Source organism: Rhinopithecus bieti, unplaced genomic scaffold, assembly GCF_001698545.2.
Source record: "Rhinopithecus bieti isolate Rb0 unplaced genomic scaffold, ASM169854v2 scaffold_44159, whole genome shotgun sequence".
NCBI lineage: Eukaryota > Metazoa > Chordata > Mammalia > Primates > Cercopithecidae > Rhinopithecus > Rhinopithecus bieti.
This window is the reverse complement of record NW_016818573.1, coordinates 1,652,531-1,677,334: the sequence shown is the minus strand read 5'-3', so window position 1 is coordinate 1,677,334 and position 24,804 is coordinate 1,652,531. Positions and strand designations below refer to the sequence as shown.

General features: G+C 56.8%; 2 protein-coding genes across 8 annotated transcripts; both read right to left on the bottom strand.

The window, feature by feature from the left end:
- Positions 1-421: 421 nt before the first annotated feature.
- SSH3 (slingshot protein phosphatase 3) lies at positions 422-9,299 on the bottom strand. Of its 6 annotated transcripts, XM_017857115.1 has the most exons (15): positions 8,867-9,299; positions 8,403-8,440; positions 7,542-7,776; positions 5,914-6,038; positions 5,763-5,834; positions 5,486-5,551; positions 5,185-5,373; positions 4,982-5,075; positions 4,619-4,747; positions 4,464-4,510; positions 3,377-3,547; positions 2,950-3,150; positions 2,579-2,852; positions 1,289-1,369; positions 422-1,192 (listed from the first exon to the last, which is right to left on the bottom strand). In XM_017857115.1, exons 1-15 carry the CDS (start codon positions 8,930-8,932, stop codon positions 1,079-1,081), a joined length of 1,902 nt encoding a protein of 633 aa, XP_017712604.1. In that variant the 5' UTR covers positions 8,933-9,299; the 3' UTR covers positions 422-1,078. The 6 variants fall into 6 exon arrangements, with proteins under 6 accessions (XP_017712604.1, XP_017712601.1, XP_017712602.1 ...); XM_017857112.1 differs by having other exon boundaries at positions 422-1,369; XM_017857113.1 differs by having other exon boundaries at positions 422-1,369; positions 3,377-3,523.
- A 763-nt stretch (positions 9,300-10,062) lies between these two features.
- ANKRD13D (ankyrin repeat domain 13D) lies at positions 10,063-24,544 on the bottom strand. 2 transcript variants are annotated; one of them, XM_017857119.1, is made up of 15 exons: positions 23,009-24,536; positions 22,361-22,496; positions 22,127-22,251; positions 21,069-21,114; positions 20,844-20,987; positions 20,415-20,604; positions 13,406-13,472; positions 12,919-13,000; positions 12,641-12,702; positions 12,407-12,537; positions 11,397-11,554; positions 11,145-11,261; positions 10,892-11,055; positions 10,720-10,811; positions 10,063-10,424 (listed from the first exon to the last, which is right to left on the bottom strand). In XM_017857119.1, exons 1-15 carry the CDS (start codon positions 23,096-23,098, stop codon positions 10,211-10,213), a joined length of 1,818 nt encoding a protein of 605 aa, XP_017712608.1. In that variant the 5' UTR covers positions 23,099-24,536; the 3' UTR covers positions 10,063-10,210. The 2 variants fall into 2 exon arrangements, with proteins under 2 accessions (XP_017712608.1, XP_017712607.1); XM_017857118.1 differs by having other exon boundaries at positions 20,844-21,114; positions 23,009-24,544.
- Between the last annotated feature and the right edge of the window lie 260 nt (positions 24,545-24,804).

Genomic DNA, 24,804 nt, shown 5'->3' with positions numbered 1-24,804 from the left:
TTTGCATTGTAGCAGGCGGAAGATGATTCTTGGGACCCAAAATATGCCATAGAACTGGCATCAAGTGTCCAAAGGAGTCTTTGCTTTTGAAACAGGCTTGGTCTTGTCCAGGTAGGCACTTCCTCATGAGTAACCCCTTCCAGCTCTCACAGTGGAGCCACATGCCTGCTGCCCGGTGAGGACTTGTTCCCTTGCCCGACCTGCCTGAGCGGGTGTGAGCAGGTCACATGTACCAGGCCCTGCCCCAGGAGATGGGGAGATAGCACTGACCTTCTCTCTTCTCTTACCCAATCTTCCTCCCGCACCACGCCCAAACGCGGCACTCCCCCAAATAGGTCTGTCACAAGCCACCTGGGAATTGTGAGGAGACTGCTGGGAGGAGGGGACTGCAACACAGACAGCTTCATTGTCACATTGAAAATAACCGAATATGAAAATGTGTTTTATTTCTCAATACAAAGTCAGGTACTATAAGGCTATGAAAAACTGACTAGCCAGGGGCCAAAAAGGACAAACAGAAGACTCTCTCTGGCCTGGCGCCCTGCAATCTGGGTGGTGTCACAGGAGGTCTGAGGACAGCAGCAAAGACCTGGACCGTTTGAGGTGGACAAGGGAAGCGATCTGCCAGCCCTTCCAGCCTCCCACAGCTGGGGCCTGAGGATCCTGCCTGCCTTTGGGGGCCCCTGGTTGCCTGGCCTGACTGGTTCCACGAATGAACTGGGAGAGGACAGGAGGTGCAGGGAGGGGAGGGGTGAGACGCATGAGCCTTTTTGTACTGGAAACTCTGTTTTTATTCTGTGACACAGGTGAGTGTTTAGGGCAAGAGTTGAGAACGAAACTAGGGTGCTGTTGCCCCCAAAGGCACCTTCAATCCCTCTACCACATCCCAGTCAGAAAGTCTTGAGCCCTTGGACAGGTGGACATGGGTCTGGGACTTAAGGCTGTAGGAGGTGAGGCTGTAGTGACAGGGGTGTGGGGCGGAGCTGAGAGGAATGTGTGCAGCGACAGACGTGAAGGTGTTTCTCCAAGGAGTTGTGGATCCTCTAGTGTCTAGGGGAACGTGGGCATGTGTGAGGGCTCAGGCCTCACCCTCCTCTCCGCTGTCATCCACACTGGCCTGCCTCACCACCTTCCGGAACCTGGGCGTAGAGGAAATGCAGGGCTCTCCCTGCCCTTGCCCCTGCTCCTGCTCCTGGAAGGCCCGGGTCTGGTTGGCCACCAGGGTACTGCCCTGGAGGGCAACCACTGATTGGCAGGACTGCAGGGCAGGCTGAGGCCCCTTGCCCACCTGCTGGCTTCCCTCGGTCCTTGCGAGCTGTGGGAACGGCTGTGGAGGCTCTTCATGTGAAGACTCATGGGAAGAGAAAACCTGGACAGGTGTGAGGATATGGAAGCCATGGGGCATCCAAGCAGAGCTGGGAAGATCTGGGGCAGGGGTGCCAAGCACAGAGCTGGGAGGAGGCGAGGGCCAGAATATGTGTGGCACACACACCAAAAGCCAAGCTGTCCATAGCCATGCTTCCCCAGGAGGGAGGAAAACACCCCAGCCCTGCTGCCTGCTGCTTGAACCCTACCTGCTTGTAGCTTCCTTCTGGCCCCCAGAAGCCCTCCTCAGCTCCCTGGAGACCCAGGCCTCCCTGCCCTCCGCCCCTCCTATCCTTCCTCTGCCTTTGCACCGGCCGCCGGCAGGTGAAACCCGTGCCAGCACTAGCCCCTGACCTGAGCTGGGTGGATGCGTGTGTCCAGTGCTGGATGAGGACCTCCTGCCTTTCGCAACGCCCACACCCGCCCATCAACCCGCCACACCTCCCTATCCTTCCCCATCCACACCTCCTTCAGGAAACCTCTTCCAAATGTTCCTGCCCTCAGTGGACACTCCTTCCTCCAAGTCAGCCATTTGACCTTGAGTCCCATACAGGGCCTGGCTCCCAGTTTTAGGCTTGTGCCTGCAGCACTTAGCGTTGAGGGTGCTCACTTAGGCAGGACTTGGGCGGTGTGAGCGTGCAGACTCCTCCCCACCCCATTCTTTGAGGTCCTGCTCCTCAGACCCAGGAGGGGCTTCAGAGATTAACTTAGCCTCCCCACCATGGGGTTAGAGATCGCTCCCAGGGCCGGCATGGCCTGGGGAGGCAGCTCTGCCCCTTCGACAGTTAGTCCTGTGGTCTGGCTGGAACCTGCTGGCGACCCCGGCCGGGGCTGGCTCACCCAGGAGCCCTAGACACAGGTGCTGCTTCTGCCCTGCCCCCGTGACCCCTCTCCAGCCTGTGCCTACAGCGCCCCCACGTGCCCTCACTGGGTCTCAGCTGTTCTCGGGCCCAGGACGTGGCTGGTGCCCGTCTTCAGGGGTACTCGTGGGACAGGCTGGAGACACTGGGTACTAAGAGGTACTGGACTGACTGTGAAGGAGGCTGGGACCAGGCCCCCTGGGTCCTACCAGGACACCCTGCATGGGTGGGCCAGACTTAGCCGGGGTACGCCCTGCTCAGGTCTACAGTCAAACGCCCATCCTGGTCTTTCCCCATCTCCCTCCTTATGGCCCCCACCCCTGCAAGCTGAGCTCCCCCAGCCCTAGCCTCACCTCTGGCATGTCACTGGCCTCTGAGGTGCTCTCCAGCTCCAAGGAGGGTTCCAGAAGACTGATGGACCTCATGACCCCTCGGAGGTTGATACGTGGCCGTGGCCTAGGTTCTTGTTTTGGGGCTGCCTGGCTCTCCTCCGTGCCCACAACATTCTCCTCCCCACCACCCCCAGGCTCTGGCGGAAGAGGTGGGAATGGTGTAGAGACTTCAGGGGCTGGGCGCTCCTCTGGCGAGACCCCACCCACTTTCTGCTCCCAGACATGGCTCTGGCGGCTGTGAGGAGGTGGCCCTGAGTCAGCTCTGAGTGACCCAGCAGCCACCCCCAGCAAACCCACCTACATACCCCCTGCCACTCACTCCCATCCCATACCTGGCAGTCAGGATGCCCTGGTAGATCTGCAGCTGGCGCAGGAAGCCAGGGTTGGGGCGGGCAATGGGCCGGAGCTCCTGCACATGGTGCAGGGCCTGCTCCAGGCTGCATTCATACTGCTTCATGGCATAGGCCAGCACTGTGGCCGCCGAGCGGCTGACGCCCATCTTGCAGTGGACTAGCACACGGGTGCCCTGTGCTCTGTGGAAGCGGGCCAGGTTCAGCACCCTCCCCTCACCATGAAGGACCCCACCTCCTGCAGGGGAGGGCCAGTAAAGGGCTCACAACCAACCGAGAGTAGAGGAGAAGGAGGAAGGATGCTGAGGGCTAGAAGGAATGGCACAGCTGATGGCAGAGTGGGCAGGAGGAGGGCACTGGGGGCCACTTGAAGCCACAGTGGGGCAGGCAGCAAAGCCTGGAGACCGACCTTGCAGCCTCAATGAAGCGGTGGGTCTCCTTCCAGTGCGGCAGCAACTGGGCCGACTCCTCATCCCAGAGGCGCACATTGTGGTAGGTGAAGCGCTCAGGGTAGAAGTTGTCAATCTCCCGGGCCATGTTCAAGATGTGGGTGACCCTGTCCCAGAAGCCCAAGGCCAGGCTGACATGGGCAGAGGCACCAGGCCCATTGGCCATCAGACCTGGCAGCCCCTGGGCCTCTCTTTAGCTCTTAAGTTTCAAGTCACATGGAGGCAGCAGTTATAGCGGGAGGAGAAGTGACCCAGCTGTCAGATGGCTGCAACCTTGGACCAATCATTTTACCCTGCTGGGCTTGTTTCCTCATCTGGTTCAGACAGCTGGCTCAACTGCAACTCCAGCCCTTCCGTTATTCTCGGAAATGAGTTAGACAACAGCTTTTGACCTAAGCTGAGAGTGGATGGGTCTGCAGCAGGGGGTGACAGGGGCTACGGCAGGTCTCCCAGAAGCCCCTGGTGGGCAGATGACAGGTACCTGTCAGAGCAGGCAGCCAGGTCCCTATGGGGAGAAGGGCAGTTCTTTCTTCCCTGAGACAGGGCAAGGTGGAAAAGAGGCTTTTTCTTTCTTTCTTTTTTCTTATTTTTTAGAGACAGGGTCTCTCTCTGTTGCCCAGGCTGGAGTGCAGTGGCATGATCATGGCTCACTGCGGCCTCAATCTCCAGGGCTCAAGCAATCCTCCTGCCGCAGCCTCCCGAGTAGCTGGGACCACAGGCACACGCAAGAGGAACCTTTTTCTGCTTGTCCAAGGCAGTTACAGCAGTAGGCTCTGCTGCTTCTCGTCTTGGCCTGGCTGAGGCCCTCTGTTTCTGTCCTTGTTTCACAGTGCGGGGAGGGGAGGAGAGTGGGTGGGGGCTGGCCAGCGGGTCTCCTGTCCCCACCTGGGAGTCCACACCAGGGCAACAGCCCCAGAACAGAGTTAGAAGCAGAGCTGGCAGCTGCTGAAGGTGGTCCAGGGGTTTTTGAAGCTGGCTGCCACCCAATGCGGGGAGGCCAGAAGAACGGAAGATGGGGTGGGTGGCCCGAGGGGCTCATAGCCCTACCTGTTCCTCTGCAGCTCCTCCAGGTTTGCTGCGTTCCACTCTGAGCCCTGGGAGACAGGGAACAGCACATTCCCCCTTTCCTCCAGCCTCTGCTCCTGGCCCCCACCCTCGCAGCTGCCAGCGGTCCGCAAGGCCCAGGCCCGGCTGCAGCCTACCAGGTAGAGGTGGGGGAAGATGCGGGAGGCTCGGTCCCGCTGTGCCACCAGCAGCAGCATCTGGTTGTCGATGAAGTCACGGTACTGCTGGAGGGGGAGCCCTAAGCGCAGCTCCAGGGCCTGGCGGATCTGCAGGCAGAGCCCAGGGCAAGAGAGGCTGGGGCTCTCCTAGTGTCTGACCCGCCACCTTCCCTCTGGGGCCTCTGAGGACAGCATCGTGTCCCATCTAGATGCATTAGGGCCAAGGCCAAGGCATCCAGGAATGGCTCAGGACTGGAGACAGGCAAGGTGGGGAGGGCTCCCAGGAAAGGCAAGCTCACAGCCCCTGCTGGAGGGGACTCGGTCCCCGGGCCCCCTGCCTACCTCCTTGGAAGTGACGCTTTCCAGGTCACTGGCATCCAACACTTTCCACAGCTCATCACGGATCGCCTGCTCCATCTGCTCCTGTTCTAAGGGCCTGGGAGCAAAGCCCTTCAGTCAAGGGGCCCCTTCCCCTCTCCACCATGCCTCCCACTGCCTTCTCCTTCCTTCCCCGTCCACCCAGGCCCTCGCCTCCCCACACTGACCGGCCAGGCTCGGCACTGGGAGGCCGCAGAGACTCCAAGTCGGCCATAGCTGTCCACTCATTGAGGCAGCTCTGGTCGGAGTTCAGTCTCTCCTGGTAGTGGCTGGCCCAGGCGAGGGCACTGCCACCTGGTACAAGGCCGCTGCCTAGAGCTGCCTCACATGCTTGGTGCAATACCTGGAGTGTGGCCCTAAGACAGGAGGAGAGGCTGGGTCACACTGTTCCCTTGCTGCCCTTCCCCAGGCCCTGCAGCCTCCTTCGAAGGAGAGGCTGGCCTGAGTCCAGGCAGCCTCTGTCCTTACCACATGGTCTGGATGGAGATGGGCTTGAAGATCCGGCTCTGCCCACCAGACGTCACGCTGAAGCCCCTGCGGGAGACCAGGTGCAGGTGAGGCCAGACTCCAGGCTCTGCGACAGAGAACCTGTCCTTTTGCTGGATACAGCCAAGGCCCAGGAGTCAGGTGCCTTGCTCAGGATCACAGTGAATCTGACGTGGAGCTGGGAGCAGTCCCCCGTCACATCTGTCACACTCAGTTATTCCACCCTCTTGCCCCCCGACCTCCAGTTGCCACTGCTTACCCGTCTCCATCTAAGTACACCTGGGTGTCACTCCAGAGGGGCAAGACCAGGCCCAGGGTGCAGCTGGGGGAGCTGGCAGGGGACAGAGGGAAAGCCATTGTCCCCCCTGTCCCTCACCTCTTTGCCCCTCCTTTCCTCTCCCTGCTCGAACCTGCTGTCAGGGAAATCCACACCCAGGAGGACTGTCTCATCCTGGCTCAGACCTTCTCCTTCTTGTGTAGAAACTACCAGCAGGTAGCGGAGCCGGGGAGGCCGGGCTGCCTCCAGCTGGGCTGCCTGGGAGAGATGAGGAGCCCAGGGTCACAGTGGCCCCAAGGACCCTGCTCCCCACCTAGACACCCCAGGCCCAGAACAGCACTGACACTGCTCCTTCCTCTCCCATCCCCCTTCTTCCCAGATGTAAAATCAGTGGGTAAAGAGGGACTGTGTGGAAAAAAGTGGGGAATGGTACTGACACAGGTAGCACATTTTTAGTTTCTGCTGAGGAAGGAGGTTGTTTTTGTTTTGTTTTGAGACAGGGTCTCACTCTGTTGCCCAGGCTGGAGTACAGTGGCACCAGCACAGCTCACTGCAGCCCCAAACTCCAGGCTCACGTGATCCTCTCGCCTCAGCTTCCCAAGTTGCTGGGACCTCAGGCCTATGCCACCATGCCTGGCTCATTTTTAAGTTTTTTTTTTTTTTTTTTTTTTTTTTTTTTTTTTGAGACGGAGTCTCGCTCTGTCGCCCAGGCTGGAGTGCAGTGGCCGGATCTCAGCTCACTGCAAGCTCCGCCTCCCGGGTTTACGCCATTCTCCTGCCTCAGCCTCCCGAGTAGCTGGGACTACAGGCGCCCGCCACCTCGCCCGGCTAGTTTTTTGTATTTTTTAGTAGAGACGGGGTTTCACCATGTTAGCCAGGATGGTCTCGATCTCCTTGACCTCGTGATCCGCCCGTCTCGGCCTCCCAAAGTGCTGGGATTACAGGCTTGAGCCACCGCGCCCGGCCTCATTTTTAAGTTTTTTATTGAGATGAGGTCGCCCTATGTTTCTTGGGCTGGTCTTGAACTCCTGGGCTCAGGCAGTCCTCCCTTCTCAGCCTCCCAAAGTGCTGGGATTACAGGCATGAGCCACCGTGCCCAGCAAGAAGGAGGTTTTTGGTTTTGGTTTTTGTTTTTTAAACCCTGTCACTTGCCATTGCTATCATTTCATTTGAGAAATGTTTATCACCAAAGAAATACTAAGGACAGAATCTCACAATAGGGGATATTTCTGTCGTAAATTCAGTTTTACAGAAGATTCACTGCATTTTGTTTGCCATGTCTTGTGGAGGATGGCGAGCTGTCTCCACAAGCATTTGAGCACCAGTGCTCCGGCTCCACCTGGACTCCCTTCCTCCATGGGGCTGGAATCCTCCTCCCCTCTGCCCCAGTCCCTCCAGCACGCCTGCCTTGTGCACTGGTCCGTTTAGGGACAGCTCATGTCATCAGGAAAGTCTTCTACTAGTTGAGGAGAAACATACCTCTGGAATTCCCACCTCTTGGACCTAATTTGGCCCTATTGGCTCCCACAGGACAAACCTCCCCTGTTCTTTCCCTTCCAGAGACCTACAGCCATGACCTTACGCTGTCAAGACATCTCTGCCTGAAACAGCAGGGTCACTGGGGTACGGGTAAACCCAACACTTCCCAGGCTGCTCCCTGCCCTCACACCATTGCTCCCCAAGCACACACACACAGGGCTCCATTCTGCCCTCAGGCGTGTCTCTTCACCCCGCCCCCCGGAGCTCCAGATGGGCCCTCACCAGGCGGATGTCATCCTGCGGCCTCAACAGCTGCACCATGAGGTGCAGGTGCCGCCTCTGCTCCTCCTGTTTCTGGGGACTCTGGGATCCTTGCCCGAAGTCTGTCTGGTCCCCGCTGGGCTCCTCCTCATTCGGGGGCTCCTCTGCTGGCTCAGGACTGGCCTCTGCTGCATCATCATTATCCCCTCCATCCTGCAGCCCCAGGACAGCCCCTCGGAGCACCGCAAAGCTCTGCCTGGCAGGGCAGTGGGCAACTGTCATGGCCCCTCATCCCCCTTAGGATAGAGGCTCTCAAAGTCTCGCATGCCTCACATTCACCTGCAGCCCTTATCTGCACGGATTCATGGGCTCCCACGCGGGCGATAGGTCTGGAGTGGAGGCCTGAGCATCTGCATTTCTAACCCCTTGGCCCCTTGGCAATGCTGCCACCACGCTGAGAACCAGTCTTGGGGGCTTCCAAGCTCTCAGCCCCTCTACTCTTACTCACCTGCCAGGGGACGGGGCTGCTCCCTTTCCCCTCCCACCTGTTTAACTCAGGGGCTGCTGGGAACTTGGTCGGGGACCCAGGAGTCCTCAGGCCCGTCATGCCCTCCTGCCGTTCAGCCCGTGGCCACCACCTGAGCCAAAGCCCAGGGCAGTGGGTGAGGGAGCCCCAGCTGACCAGGGGGAGGGTGAAGGCAAAGGCCGCCCTACCGCGAGCCCACCAGCCAGCCCCACCGGAAACGCTGCCCCACAAATTTGGCAGTGGGCTTCGGCTGTGCGTCCTCCGGGGAGCTTTCTGTCCCTGCACCCAGAGTCCAGGACGGCCGTGGCCAGGCCCGGGGCAGACGGAAGTATCTGCGTGGGGGAGGCGACGCTCACCTTCGCTGGAGTCGACTCCTTCGCTGGACCGCCCGGTCCTGCCGAGAGATCAGCCCCAGGGGAGGGTGAGGGCGGGGAGGGCTGTCCTCTCCCCTCTCTCAGGAATTCTGGGGTGGGGGGAGGCCAGAAAAGGCGCCAAATGCCAATCGTCTTCCCACCCCAGTCCACGCCCCACCGGGAGGCCCCGTGGAGCCCCGGCCCAAGGCCAGGTCGGCTGGGTGGGCGCCGAGGGTGGCCGGCGGAGCGCTCAGATCGGGGCCTCCGCAGCCTGGGAGGCACGCAGGGCTCTGGATTGTGTCCGGGCGCCAGTACCAGAGACCCTCGAGGCTCCCAGCGCCCTCCAGCCCGAGCCCCGCGGCCCCCTCCTCATGCCCCCGTTCGAGAGGAGCCCACTGGCTGGCAGGACGCGCTCCCGAGTCCGGGCAGCAACTGCGTGGGCGGCACCACGGCCGGGCCACACTCACCCGGGGCCCCACGGGCGTGGAGGCGCCGCTGCCCGGGGGCGAACGGCTCACTGTGACCAGGGCCATGGGGCCAGGCCGGGGACACCTGGGCTGGCACCGGGCACGGCCCCCTCCCTCAACCCCGCGGACAGTCCTGGCCCTGCAGGACCAGGAAGGAGAGACGGCGCCACCCGGGCCTGGCACCTCCTCGGGGGCGGCCCTTAAAGGGACAGACACTCGCCAAGCCGGACCCGCGGAGCTTCTCAGGGCGGCTGGCCCCGTCCCTCCGGTCTCCGCGGTTTGGCCCGCCCAGCCCCTAGGCACAGGTCAGGGGCGAGGCCGGGGACGGGCGCAGGTGCGGAGCCCCGAGACCCTGAGGGCAGAAGCTGGAGGCCAGGAGTTTGGTCCCCCTCCCAGGAAGCGCCCGGCCCGGCCCAGCGGGAGCACCTGAGCTGTTCTGGGCCTCCAGCGTCCTGTGCCCTGCAGGGGCGGGTCCTAGGGAGGCAGAGTGGAGGCGGGGGGGTGGGGGACAGGTCTAGAGAGGATCAGGCACGGCGCGCCCTCGGCCAAGGGCCCCCACCCCAAACATCTCTCCCTGCTGGTCGGCCTGCTAGTTCCCACTCCCACAGGAACCACTGGGAGACAGGCTTCCGGGGAAAATGGCCTGGGGTTTACAAATAACCCAGAAGCTCAAGAGGGGCTCTCAGGTCCACCTCCGAGGTAAGCAGGGCAGGACTTCCAGCTATGCGGGGGAAGTGGCTTTCGCAAACCCACCGGTAGACAACAAGTGGCAGTCACGGCCCTGGCCTGGGGTTGGCTGCAGGGGCTGGTGTGGGGGCTCTTCCCAGCTGGAGGTGAATGGGGCCTGGGGACCCTGCCTTTCCCTCCCCAACAGGCACGTGGGCCGGTTTCCAGAAGACCAGGCTGGGTGGCAGGACGAACTGGGTCCCCAGCAGGTAGGACAGGGCACAGGGGATCTGTCATAGGACGCCTGCTTGGTAAGGACATGTGACTCTCGCCAGCTCCGTTCAGCCCTGAGGGGCAGAGAGTGGGGGGTGGTCTCCTCATTTTACAACTGAAGAAACTGAGGCTCAGATAGGCTAAGGGGACCATGGCCAGGATTCAAGCCCAGGTCTGAGGCTGCCACCCACAGTGTCTCTCCACAGCGCCCCACCTTCAGGGTCCCCACCACTCCAGCCCAGTGAGCAGAGCAGCCCTGCTGCGACAGTCTCTTTATTTCCATCTGTCTCCCCTGCCCGCCCATCCCTGGGGCTCCAGGCCCCAAGCCCAGCAGCAGAGTTTATAAATAAATAAATTACAAAAGCAGGCAGGGAGTGGCCTGGCCATCCCTCCCGGGGCTGTGGCTCAGTGCTCGGTGAGTGACAGCCGCAGGATCCGCTGTAAGTCCTCCTCCTCCTGCTGCCCGCGCCGCTCCCGCTCCTCCTGCTCCCGTGAAGACAACTCCAGGGCCAGGCGAAGTTGCTCTTCAAAGCTGGGTGGGCTGGGGGCTGGGGGTGTCCTGGGAGGGGATCCTGGGCCCCTGGGCTCTGTGGACAGCCGCAGGCTTTCCTGGAGGGCCCTTCCAGGCAGGGCAGGGGAGGGAAGAGCAGGAGAGTGAGCGCCAAGGCTGGGGCAGAAGCTGAGGGGCTGGGGACCGACTTTGGAGGACAAGGGCAAAGACAGGGTGGCAGACAGAGGAGACAGGGCAGGGTCCTGCTTCCCCACCCCTCACACCACCTTTGGTGGCAGATAGTGCTGCTGACGGACGGTGGCCTTGCAGAGGGCCTGGGGTCCTAGCACCTTCCTGCTATCCTCCTTCCCGCCAAGCCAGGGCTCGGGGGACAGGGACCCAGCCAGCTGCATGAGGGGCTCACCGCTCCAGCTGAAGCTGTTCCTCGTAAACTGTGGCTTGGGGAGGAGGGCGGGCACCAGGCCGGGTGTTGGTCAGGGCTTCCCAGACGGTCACCTGCAATCACCAGAGCCCACAGCTGTCACTTCTGCCCTGTGGCTGCAGAGGCCAGAGCCCACCCCCTGCGCAAGTCCCACCTGCTCCGCCTCGGTGCCCGCTTCAAGCAGGCTCTGCTGGATGGCGAACTGCAGGAGGTCATCGTCCTCATCTCTGAGGGGCTCGCTGCGCTCCGTGCCCAGCACACTGTACCCCTCGGGCACCTCAAACACAGTGGGGTCCACCTCGCACGGGAAAGGGTTCCCTAGGCAGGCGGCAGAGGGGCCACGCTCAACCCGCGGGGCTTGGTGACCAGAGAGCTGTGCAGGCCACCTCTTCCTCCCGTGGGGGTACCTGACGCGGCGACAGCAGAGCTGGGGGCCGGCACCCACACGGAGCTCAGGGGTTCGTCACAGCCACACAGGTTGCTGAAGGTGATGCGGGCGTTGAGCACGTGGAAAAGGGGAATCTCTATGAGGAGACAGCCACACCTGAGCCCTGGCGGAGAGCCACCTGCGCCTCCGGCCCCTGCAGCCTTCCAGGGACTGCGCTGAGGGGAGGGTGCCATGCCTGAGATCCTCCCGCTGCCTGGGCCCAGCCTCTCACCAATCTTGACGGGGAAGCCAGGTGGAAGGCGCAGGGTGATGAAGTCGCGCAGCTTGGCAAAGTGAGCATTGCTGATGGCCATTAGGTCAATGATGGGTGTCACCTGGTCGCCCAGGGAGAGCGGGTGCTCTTCGCTCAGCCACAGTGTGGCCTTGAACCTGCCCAGCCGACCACAGGACATGGGTAAGGCACCGCTGGTGGCCCTTCCACTGAGGACTGCCCTCTGGTTTGTGGGCAGCTGCCTTTACCCACCTTCTGCCTGGCCTGGGGTGCCCTGCTCTGCTCAGATGCCGCTGCCCGCCTCCCCTGGGAGCTGGTGTCCTGGCCATGTGGCCCAAGCTGCCCTCCTCCCTGGGCCCAGGCTGGGGCTCCTGAGGATTTCGCACCAGCTCATCTGCTCTGGACAAGGAGGCCAGGTGCCAGGCTGTGGGCTTCTCTCTGGGCCTGGCCCATCGCCCCGTTCTCCCCCTCAGCCCAGAGCTGGCCTCACGTGTTGCCAAACTTTTATGTCCAGCACACCCCAGGACAAGACTATCAGGGTTTGAATCCCAGCAACTGTGTGGTGGCTAAAAGAATCCTCCTGAGATGGTGGTGAGAGTGCTAGGCTTGTGCAGGCACTGTGCCTGCTGTTACCACCTACACCTGCTCAGGGCTCCTCACGGGGCAAAAGCGTTAACTGTTCTGTTCCACCAAGGTGGACGCTCCACTCCCAGGCCATGTCGCTGGGGGCCCTTCCCACCGTGCCACGCTGGCCCCGGCAAGTACTCATGAAATTAAATAAAAAAACCATACATGGGTGGCACCATCCATCAAAGACAAGCTACTGGTCCTCTGTGCCAAGCCCTTTCTAAGGGCTGAGGACCATGGATAAGACATGACTCCTGCCTCCAGGAGTGGAGCCCAGAGAGAAGCCAGCTGAGGGAGTGGGCCCCTCACTACAACAGGCCCAGAGAGGGGTCTGCAAGAGCCCCCGTCCCGAAGCAAGTTCCCAGGCCGCTCTCAGACCTCACCTCTGTACTTTGCTGGACATTTCGATGGGGCGGCCAATGTTCCGTGACTCCAGGCTGAAGTTGGGGTCGAAGTACTCCTCAGGAGAGATGGCTGTGGGGTTGGTGGGGCTAGCTGCCTGCTGCACAGGGGCCTGCGTGGGTTCCAGGGCAGACTCAGTGATCAGGGCGATGAAGGGCGCCCTCCCGCCCAGGCTCAGCCCCCGCCGGCCCTGTCTCAGCCCAGCCCTGGCTCACCCCGGTGTGGGAGGAGTGCTGCTGGGCCATCCCCAGGAAGGACTGGAACGGAGTCTTCCCCCCTACGGAGAAGGGGTGGGAGCCGGTGAGGGGGCCACTATGCCCGCACTGTCCCCACCCCCCTCCACCCTGGGAGCCTCCTGTCTGGGGGAAGAGGGCCCAGACGGGAATGGGGAGGCCTCCCAGCTCATCCCGGGAAACTCTGGCCCCTGACCCCAGGCCAGGGTGGCCCCACCACACGGTGTGACTGGGCAGCAGGCAGGCGCACCTGGGTTTACCTTTGCTCCTCGACTTGTCCTGATCAGAGAGGTGCTCCGTGCGTGTGCGTGTCACCAGCTCCACGTTGGTGGCACTGTACACCTGGGGAGCAGGGGACACGGGGAGCTGGGGGCTCAGAGCCTGCTCCCCACACTCAGCCTCACCAGTGCAGAACCCAAGTCCTCCTGTCCCAGAGACAGAAGAGATCTTGCTCCCCAAAATAGAGGAGGTGGCAGGGTCTGAACCCTGGGAAGTCACCAACGAGGAGATGCAGCCCCAGGGTCAAGAGGAACACGCTCCTCATTTCATCTCGGTACCCTGGGTAGGGGCCCGTGATGTGGGTGAGCCCTATGTACTCCGCAGGGGATGGGCACTCAGGCCCGCTGAATTCCCACAAATGCTCAGGGTTTCCAGAGCCCAAGGGCTACTCTGGGATGGATGTGGAGAGGAGCTGAGTTCCTGGACCTCATCTCCTACCCCCAGCCCCCCACCACTAGCCTCTCCTGCCTTGGCCTCGTAGCCGCTAACAGTTTCCATCTTCTCAGACCGCCAGCCCCAGATACCACATTTGTTCCTGAAACAGACCAAACAGGAGCTGGTGAGGACCTGCACCCTCACACCCTGGCCAAAGCCTTCCTTTCCAAAGCCCCCTCCAATCAGCCTGCCTGGGGTGCCCAACTCTGAGGGTCCCTTCTCACTGTGAAACATGGAGGACCCCTGAAGAGGGTGCCTGGACAGCGGGGGACACTTGAGCATGGGCTTGGGACTAGAAGAAACTGAGGAATTAGCATGAATCTTGTGAGGTATGATAGTGTCGGGGCTGGGTTTAAAAACATTCTTATCTTTTAGAATTGTGCAGAAGCATTTACTAGAAACATTAGGACATCTGGGATGAGCTTTGACATACTCTAGGAAAAATTTTTAAAAAAGGTAAGGAAGGACAGATTCAGTAAGATTGGCAAGATGTTGATAAATGTTGAAGCTGGATGATGAGTAAGTACATTATCTCTTCTTTCATATATGCTTAAAATTTTCCATAATAAAAAGCTAAAATAAAAGTATGTCACTTGGAGACTCCAGTACTCCACTTTCAATAATGGATAGAACAATTAGAAGATCAACAAAGAACCAGAAGATAAGAACAATACTACAGCTAGACTTTATAAACAGGTCAGGACACTCTACCCAATAACAGCCACACACACGCTTCTTCCGTGCACACGGAACACTCTTCAAGACCATATTAAGAAAACCTCAGAGGCCAGGCGTGGTGGCTCACGCCTGTAATCCCAGCACTTTGGGAGGCTGAGGTGGGTAGATCACGAGGTCAGGAGATCGAGACCATCCCGGCTCACACAGTGAAACCCTGTCTCTACTAAAAATACAAAAAATTAGCTGGGCGTGGTGGCGGGCGACTGTAGTCCCAGCTACTCGGGAGGCTGAGGCAGGAGAATGGCGTGAACCCGGAAGGTGGAGCTTGCAGTGAGCCAAGATCGCGCCACTGCACTCCAGTATGGGAGACACAGCGAAACTCCGTCTCAAAAAAAAAAAAAAGAAAACCTCAATAAGGCTGGGCACGGTGGCTCATGCCTGTAATCCCAGCAGTTTGGGAGGCTGAGGTGGGTGGATCATGAGGTCAGGAGATCGAGACCATCCTGGCAAACATGATGAAACCCTGTCTCTACTAAAAAATACAAAAAATTAGCCGGGCATGGTGGCAGGTGCCTGTAGTCCCAGCTGCTTGGGAGGCTGAGGCAGGAGAATAGCATGAACCCAGGAGGTGGAGCTTGCAGTAAGCAGAGATAGTGCCACTGCACTCCAGCCTGGGTGACAGAGTGAGACTCCGTCTCAAAAAAAAAAAAGAAAAGAAAGAAAGAAAACCTCAATAAAATTGAAAGGACAGAAGTCATACAAGGTATGTTTTCCAACCACAATGGAATGAAATTAGAAATCAATAGCAGGAAAAAAACTTTGGAAACTCACAAATATGTGGAAAGTAAACAACACACTCCCAAATAGCCAATGTCTCAAATAATAAATCAAAACAGAAATCAGAAAATACTCTGAGATAAACAGGAATAAATAATACTCTGAGATAAACAGGAATAAAGACACAACATATCAAAACTTATGAGACACAGGTAAAGGCCAGGCCCACTAGCTCACGCCTGTAATCCCAGCACTTTGGGAGGCTGAGGCAGCAGATTGCTTGAGCACAGGAGTTTGAGACCAGCCTGTGCAACATGGTGAAACCCCGTCTCTACTAAAAACAGAAAAAATTAGCTGGTGCCTGTGTTCCCAGCTACTCAGGAGGCTGAGGTGGGAGGATCACTTGAGCCTGGGAGGCAGAGGTTGCAGTGAGCTGAGATCACGACACTGCACTCCAGCCTGGGCGATGGAGTGAGACCCCATGTCAAAAAAAGAAAAGACAGACATGCCTAGAAGTGTAAATGTAATATAATATGTGTGAATGCCTATATTAAGAAAGAAGATCTCAAATCAATAACCTTAACCTAACCTTCCATGTTAAGACAATGGAAAAAGAGCAAACTAAACCAGAAAGAGCAGAAATAAATAATAAATATTACAGTAAAGGTTAACGAAATAGAGAATAAAAAAAAATAGAGAAAATTAATGAAACCAAAAGCTGGCTCTTTGAAAACATCAACAAAATTGACAAACCTTTAGCTAGGTTGACCACGGTGGGGAAAAAAAGAGAGAGAAGACTTGGCTGGGGGTGGTGGTTCACACCTGTAATCCCAGTGCTTTCAGAGGCCAAGGCAGGAGGATTGTTTGAGGCCAGGAGTTCAAAAGCAGCCTGGATGACATAGTGAGACCACATCTCTACAAAAAAAGAAAATTAGCTGGGCTTGGTGGTGCATGCCTGTAGTCCCAGCTACTTGGGAAGCTGAGGCTGAAGGATCACCTAAGCCCAGGAGTTCAAGGCTGTAGTAAGCTCTTATCATGCCACTGCACTTCAGCCTAGGTGACAGAGCAAGACTCTGTCTCAAAAAAAAAAAAAGACTAAAATTACATACCAGAATCAGAAATGAAAGAGAGGAGCAAGAGAAATAAAAAGCATTATAAAAGGATATAATGAATAGCTGTACACCAACAAATTTTATAATTTAGATGAAATGGACAAATTCCTAGTGAGGCACAAGCCACCAAAACTAATTTGAGAATAAATAGATAATCTGAATAGACAAATAACAAGTCAAGAGACTGACTGGTAAACACAACAACAAAAAACTATACACACACACACACACACACACACACTCAGGCCCAAATGGCTTCACCACTGAATCCTACCAATCTTTTGAAGACGAATTAATACCAATTATTCACAAACTATTTGAAAAAATAGACAAAGACGTGACATTTCCCACTTCAGTTTATGAGGCATCACCCAGATACCAAAAGCAGACATATATAACAAGAAAACTACAGACCAATATTGCTTGTGAATTCATACACAAAATCCTCAACAAAATACGAGCCAACCAAATCTAGCAACATATGAAAAGAATTATACACTACAACCAAGTGGAACTTATCACAGGAATGCAAGGTTGGTTCAATATTCATAGGTCAATTGATGTAATGTATCAATAGAATTTTTTTAAAAATCACAGGTCATATCAATAAACACAGAAAAAGCATTTCACAAAATCCAACAGCCTTTCATGAAAAAAATACTCTAAAAACGAGGAATGGAAGGCAATTACCTTAACCTGATGAAGGGTATCTATCAAAAACTCACAACTAATATCATACTTAATGGTAAGACTGAATGCTTTTCCCCTAAGATCAGGAACAAGACAAGAATAAAAGATGTCTGCTCTAACCACTTTTCTTTTCTTATTGATTGATTGATTGATTGATTGATTTAGATGGAGTCTTGCTCTGTCACCCAGGCTGGAGTGCAGTGGTGCAATCTGGGGTCACTGCAACCCCTGCCTCCTGCCTCCCGGGTTTAAGCAATTCTTGTGCCTCAGTCTCCCAAACAGCTGGGACTACAGGTGCTCACCACCACGCCTGGCTAATTTTTTTTTGTTTTTGTATTTTTAGTAGAGATGGTGTTTCACCATGTTAGCCAGCCTGGTCTCAAACTCCTGACCTCAAGTGATCTGGCCGCCTCAACCTCCTAAAGTTCTGGGATTACAGGCATGAGCCACTATGCCCAGCCTGCTCTAACCACCTTTTTCTTTTTTTTTTTTTGAGACAGAGTCTTGCTCTGTAACCCAGGTTGGAGTGCAGTGGTGCAATCTCAGCTCACTGCAAGCTCCGCCTCCCAGGTTCATGCTATTCTCCTGCCTCAGCCTCCTGAGTAGCTGGGACTACAGGTACCCACCACCATGCCTGGCTAATTTTTTGTATTTTTAGTAGAGACAGGGTTTCACCATGTTACCCAGGATGGTCTTGATCTCCTGAGCTCGTGATCCACCCACCTTGGCCTCCCAAAGTGCTGGGATTACAGGCGTGAGCCACCATGCCCGGCCAAGAAAAATATTTGATTCATAATTGTATCAAAAGAATAAAACACTTCGTGGCCGGGTGCGGTGGCTCACACCTGTAATCCCAGCACTTTGGGAGGCTGAGGCAGGCAGATCACCTGAGGTCAGGAGTTCAAGATCACCCTGGTCCGACATGGGGAAACCCTGTCTCTACTAAAAATGTAAAAATTAGCCAGGCGTGGTGGTGGGCACCTGTAATCCCAGCTACTTGGGAGACTGAGGCAGGAGAATCACTTGAACTCAAGAGGTGGAGGTTGCAGTGAGCCGAGATCATGCCATTGCACTCCAGCCTGGGNAATATTTGATTCATAATTGTATCAAAAAGAATAAAACACTTCGTGGCCGGGTGCGGTGGCTCACACCTGTAATCCCAGCACTTTGGGAGGCTGAGGCAGGCAGATCACCTGAGGTCAGGAGTTCAAGATCACCCTGGTCCGACATGGGGAAACCCTGTCTCTACTAAAATGTAAAATTAGCCAGGCGTGGTGGTGGGCACCTGTAATCCCAGCTACTTGGGAGACTGAGGCAGGAGAATCACTTGAACTCAAGAGGTGGAGGTTGCAGTGAGCCGAGATCATGCCATTGCACTCCAGCCTGGGCAACAGAGTGAGACTCCATCTCAAAAAAAAAAAAAGAATAAAAGAATAAAACACTTGGGAATAAATGTAACAAAAGAAGTGCAAAGCTTACACTCTGAAAACTGTAAAATAATGTTGAAATAAATTAAAGAAGATCCAAATAAATGGAAAAACATCCCATGTTCATGGATTAGAAGACTTAACATTGTTTACATGGTACTATTCCCCAAACTGCTTTATAGATTCAGTGCAATCCCTATCAGAAGCCCATCTGACTGTAGAAATTGACAAGCTGAATCTAGAATTCATATATTCTGCCTACACTGGGTTGTGAGAAAAAAGAAAATAGAATTCATATAAAATGCAAGGGTCCCAAAATACTGACATAACCCTGAAAAAGCAAAACAACGTAGGAAGACACACTTTCCAATTTCAAAACTTACTGCAAAGCAACAGTGATTAAGACAGTGTAATACTGGCATAAAGACAGACATGTAGACCAATGGAACTAACTTGGGAGCCAGAAAGTAACCCATTTATCTATGGTCAACTGACTTTCAACAAGGGTGACAAGACCATTCAGTGGGAAAAGCATAGTCTTTTCAATAAAGGGGGCTAGGACAACTGGATAGTCACATGCAAGAGAACCTTCCACTATACACAAACATCAACTTAAAATGGCTCAAAGACCTAAGTGTAACAGCTAAAATTATAAAACTCTTACAACTCAATAACAAAAAAACAACCCAATTTTTAAAATGGGTAAAGGGACAGGTGTGGTGGCTCATGCCTGTAATCCCAGCACTTTGGGAAGGCAAGGTAGGCAGATCGCTTGAGCCTAAGAGTTCAAGATCAGTCTGTAGACCCTGTCTCTACAAATAACTAAACAAAATAATTAAATGATATAATAAAATAATTACAAATAATTTAAAAATTAGCTGGGCACGGCGGCATGAACCTGTAGTTCCAGCTACTTAGATCACTTGAGCCTGGGAGGTCGAGGTTGCAATGAGCCATGATCATGTCACTGCACTCCATCCTGGGTGAAAGGCCAGACCCCATTTCAAAATAAGTTAATTAAATTAAATAAAAAATGGGTAAAGGATCTGAAGAGACATTTCTGCAAAGAAGATATACAACTGACCAATAAACACAAGCACATGAAAAGATGCTCAACATCATTAGTGATCAAGGAAAGGAAAATCAAAATCACAGTGAGCTATCACTTCTCACCCACTAGGCTGGCTGGATTCCAAAAACAAATGAGTGAATAATAATAAGTGCTGATGAGGATGTGGAGAAACTGGAACCCTCACACACTGCTGGTAGGAATGTAAACCAGTACAGCTTCTTTGGTAAACAGTCTGATAGTTTCTCAGTTAATGAGTTATCAATAACCTGGCAATTCTACTCTTAGGTATATACCCAAGAGAAATGAAAACATATGAAAAAGAAATTAAAACATACGTCTACACAAAAACTTGCACATGAATACTTAGAGTAGCATTATTCATAATCGCCAAATAATGCAAATAACCCAAATGTCTATTGATGGGCTAATCAATAAACAAGATATGGTATATTCATACAATGATCACAAAAAGCAATGAAGTAGTTACATGCTACAACTTGGATGAACCTTGAATATATTACACTAAGTGAAAGAAGCTAGACACAAAAGGCAACATACTATAAAATTCCATTCATATGAGAACTCAGAATAGAGAATTCTACAGAAACAGAAAGTACATTAGTGGTTGCTCAGGACTGGGAGAGGGGATGAGGAGTTTGGCGAAGAGTTAGCTCAAGGGTGGGGGGTTTCTTTGTGAGGTGATAAAAATGTTCTAGAATTCACTGTGGTGATGTACAAATCTGTGAATAAATATACTAAAAGTCATTGAACTGTATGCTTTAAATGGGTAATGTATATGGTATATGAGTTTATGTCTCAATAAAGCTTTTTTTTTTTTTTTTTTTAATGTTTCCATTGACTGTTAAGGCAAGAGGGGGCATATGTTGTCAGAGAAGCTCTTGCTGGAAGGGTCAGGTTCCTAGGCTACCCACAAAGGATTCTGCCCCCAACATAGCCACACCAATGACAAGCCAACATTGGTGCAAACAGCTGCCGTGAACCACAGCCTAAATCTTTGTCTTAATAGGAAAGCACATGAGGTCAGAAGTCAAGAAACTGGGGACATCTTGACCTGACCTCTCCCTACAAAGGTGGCCACAGGAGCCCTACCACCCCGGCAGTCTGAGTGAGACACGGGCTGCAGCAACCCGCCTGCCCCTGAGCAGCCCCTAGTGAGTGAGCCCAGAGGCCTGAACCAGGATCTTCAAAGATCGCCCTGCCCTCATTAAGGGTGGCTCTTGCTGTCTGTCCCCATCCCACCCACGGTGTGCCAGGCCCCGACCGACCTCTCAAAGGCCACATTACGAGTGTCCAGGTGGGTGGAGACGATAGGAGAGGTGAGGCGGCTGGCCACATGCTCCTCGCTGGGCCGCATGGCGGCCAGCAGTGCTTCGGGCTCCTGCAGAGCGAGCCCCAGCGTCTCCGCGTGCACCACCTGCCGGTCATGGTCCACCTCCATCACCAGGGCTCCTGCCTCTGCCGGCCGGCGGGGGTGGACAGAGTGGGTGCAAATCAGAGCTGGGCGCCAGCAGCGCAGAGAGGGCAATCGTACTCTCAGCTGCCTGCTGCCAAGTGGGTCAGCCTTGGCCCCTGGATCCCCCTCCTTCCCCAACCTCAGCTTCCACATCTGGAAAGTGGAGAGAAAGGGCAGCACCGCCCTCCCAAGCCGCGGGAGAACCTGAGGGCCAAGATGCTGCAGTGTGTGCAGAGCTCACCCTGGCCCTTGAAGATGAAGCTCCTCCGGCCCCGCTGCCAGGTCATGTGCTCGAAGCCCAGGAGACTGGTGTCTACTCGCAGGCTCTCACCCCGCTTCCACACGCGGTACACATCGCTCGGGCACATCTTGGACACAAGGGGCACTGCAGGGTGTGCAGGGGTCACTGGGAGTCTTCCCAAAGGCCCCACCCCAAATCCCTGGGAGCCCAGAGGTCCCCACTCACCCCAGCTGGTGAACTCCCACTTCATCTCCACGTAGAAATCGGGGGCCTAAGAGAAACCAGAGCTGCTCGTCAGGGTCCTGCCTGCTGCTGTCTCCAGCAGGCCCAGGAGCCCCTTGTCCACAGCCAGCCCAGCCCTTCAAGTCTTTTTTTTTTTTTTTGAGACTTGCTCTGTCACCCAGGCTGGAGTGCAGTAGTGCAATTTCAGCTCACTGCAACCTCTGCCTCCCTGGGCTCAGGTGATTCTCCCACCTCAAACTCCTGAGTAGCTGGGACCACAGGTGTGTGCCACCACTCCCAGCTAATTTTTGTATTTTTTGTAGAGACGGGGTTTCGCCACGTTGCCCAGGCTGGTCTTGAACTCCTGGGCTCAAGTGATCCTCGCACTTTGGCCTCCCAAAGTGCTGGGATTACAGGCGTGAGCCACAACACTTGGCCCTTCATCAAGTCTTGATGCACTGCTATGGCTCCGCTATGCCCAATCACTCTGCCCAAGAGAGGGTGGGCCAAGTGGGGCCCTACAGTGGTCTTCGAGCAATGAGGCTGTAAGCACCTGGAGGTGGAGGGCCAGCCCCAACCTGGCCATGAGCCTGTGCAGGGCACTGGGGAGCCTTTGCTTCCACTGGGTCTCAGAGTCCTACTCTGTAAATGGGGCACAGTGGCTCCCTCTGAGCCTGCTCCTCGGGTAGCGGGTATGAGGTAGTATGCTCTGCCAGCCAGCCCCCTCGGCGTGCTTCCAGAAGGGTGCATAGTAGCAGGTATTCCAGGGGCTCAGGCCATAATCCACAGAGTCAATCTGAAGTCCCTGCTCCAGATAATGTGCGTTCTTCAGGAGGCCCAAAGCTGGCAAGGCTTCTTTTCCAAAGGGCCCAGTGTCTCCCACATGAGCCTGGCTGGCTGTCTTTCCTATGTGACCCTGAGCTAGGGTCAAGATAGGCCTCCTCGCTGGTGGCAGGAGGCACACTGCACAAACTGGGTGCCTTTCCAAGGCCAGGCCTGGCACAGTAACCAGGTGATGCCCTGCCATGGTACCCTACCTCCATAATTGTGCCCTGCTGTACCTGGCGAAGTTTGTTGAGCAGTTCCGGAATGCCTGCCAGCCTCTGTGTAGCCCTCTGGTAGTCCCGATACTGGAGCACCAGCTGCACCATCTCAGGGTCTCCAGTGCTGACTGCCTCCTGCAGGACTGCGGGCACCAGGCTGCTGAGGGGAGCCCTCCGGATGACCCCAGGCCTGACTGCTCACTGCCCCCCGCCTGCCAGCCTGAGGGGGAGCCCCCTTGTCCTCTGCAGTACCTGCCCAGCCCTGGCGGTTCTCTTTGCCCACGTTGGCATTGTGTCGAAGGAGCACTCTCACAGACTCCAGGTTTCCCAGAGACACGGCCAGCTCCAGCGGGGTCCGCCCGCGGGGGTCCTCCTGTTCAATGTCGTGCTGGGGGAGACGGGACACTCACAAAGGGCAGGAGAGAAGAGGGCAAGGCAGGGAAGCTGCCAGGGCGAGCAGGGTTGGGAATCGCTGTGAGAAACAAGGACGGCAGACTGACCAGGGAGATGGCAGAGGGTGGCCTGGCAGGGGAGAGGAGGGGGCAGGAGGGAGGGCAGGGGCAGAGCCGGGGGTCTGGCGGCGGGGCCTGGTCAGGCAAAGGTGTAGGATGTCAGGAGTTTGTCAGAGCCTGGGGACCAGGACCAGGATTCTTGTTCTCAGCCTGGCTTAGAGGGGATGCGGAAGCGAGTTCGGGCGAGCAGGGCAAGGCCCAGCGCAGAGCAGACGAGGCCAGAGGCTCCAGCGCGAGGGGCCGGTGATCTGGGCTTGGGATTGTGCAGGGGAGGAAGGCCCAGGATGTCGCTGCGGAGCTGAGCAGGGGCGGGCGGCCTCCAGGACGGAGGCCACAGCCTTGGGTGGGGGACCCGGGGGACGGGCCGGGTGCCTCAGCGGGGCCTCACCTGGTGGCTGTGCAGTGCGGCCTCCAGTTCGCGATGCCGGTTCGCCCAGACGAGCCGGTGCAGCAGGAAGGTGGGGCACGGGCTGGCCATGCTGGGCCTCAGCGCCGCATCCCGGCCCCGCCTTGGCTTCGAGCCTGGCACGGCCCCTAGCCTCCCCTCCGAGCCGCGCCCCAGCTGCGCCCCCCGCGGCCCCCGCAGCAGTAGCGGTGGCGGCGGCGGCGGCGCCGGCGCGGCGGGCGGGCGGCCGGCGGCGGCGGCAGCAGCGGCGGACGGCAGGAGGGCGGAGCGGGGCGGCGGGGCGGGGCGGGGCTGCCGCCGGGCCGGGGCGGGGCTTCGCGCGCGCCCTGTCCCCCCGCAACCATGGCAACCGCGGCCAGGCCAGCGCGAGCTGGAGCCACCGCGCGCGCCCGAGGAGATGCCCGACCTTAGGTCTGCACCTCGACCTCGGTCGAGCCCGGGTCCGCTGGGGCGGCCTGGAGGGCGAGACCTGGTTACAGCTCCTCCCGCGGCCTGAAGGAGGCGCCCCGAACCCTGCGCAGACCCCCGGTGGCGGGTCCGGAAGGGGAAGGCGGGGCCCGGGTGGGGCGGGCACTGGTCCCCCTGGGTCTTGCGCGCGCGTGCGCGGCGGGCCGCGGTCCTGCTACAGCCGTGATACCTGCGTTTCCCCCGTGGATCCCTCGCTCGCCCCGGTCTTCCTACCCTAGGTCCCGCGGTCACCGACTCTGCCGGGGGGTGCGGGTGAAGTGGGGCGCCCCGGCTCCCCTCGCATCATCGAGCACCCGTCCTGGCGACGAGCAACTAGGAGACGCCACTAAGTGCTCGCCGGCTGAGCGGGAAGCACCTTCCCCTGGCACCTGGCCGGTGTCTGCAGGCCCAGCGATGTGGGGAGGCGGCCCCCGGGGCCCTGAAGTCAGAGATAGGAGTTCGGGGAGAGAGGGGCGCAGGCCCAGGCAGCGGCAGAGCCGTTCCGGCGGAGGACTGCCCGCGGCGAACGGCTGCCTTCGCCTGCCGCACGAGTCCCTTTTGCAGAGGCTGCACTTGGCTGCCAGCGTCAGGAGAGGAAGACGAGTTTCGAAATCAGGGCCGGCCCCTCCACCCACACCGGAACTAGGGTGCAGGCCTTCGTCAGCTCAGTTCCGGCCCTTGATTACTGGAGGCCCAGCCTGGGGTCTTGGGCCCTGGTTTTGTTAGGTGGCCAAGGCTGACCCTCTGCTCTCCGTTTCCCTACGTGGAACATGGCTGGATAGCTTGATTGAGGAGGGCCAGCTAGCTTCAGCGTCACCTCCTGCTGTAGGGCGTCCTCAGTTCTGAGACTCTGGGCTGGAAGGCCTGATTGCCATTTTTACCCCGCCTTCTCCTTGTAATCACAGGGCACTCACACGGCACCTGTGCCATCTGGGATCACTTTGCCACCCCACGCTATAGTGTCATCCGTGAGGTCCTGGGGTTGATAGCAGCCCGAAGGCTTCTGAATGCCGAGAGCTGTCACATCAGCTCACCTGCTCACCACTGCTGCAGCCCTCCCTGGCCACCACTTTTCTCAAAGAGGCCGTCCCTTCCCTGAGCCCTCCCCAAACTCAACCTGACAGGACTTTCTTGGTTCCAGCCTCTCCGGATTTCTGCCATCTTGAACACAGCTTTCCACTGGCCCTTAATTCCATGACAGTGCCTTCTCAACCCTCTTCCACGGCCTTTTCTCTCTCCCTGACCCCCACGTCCCTGGAAGAGAGCCTGTCCATTCCCATTGTCACCCTGATGCCACCCCCAGGTCCGCATTTCAGCTTACTCCAGGACAT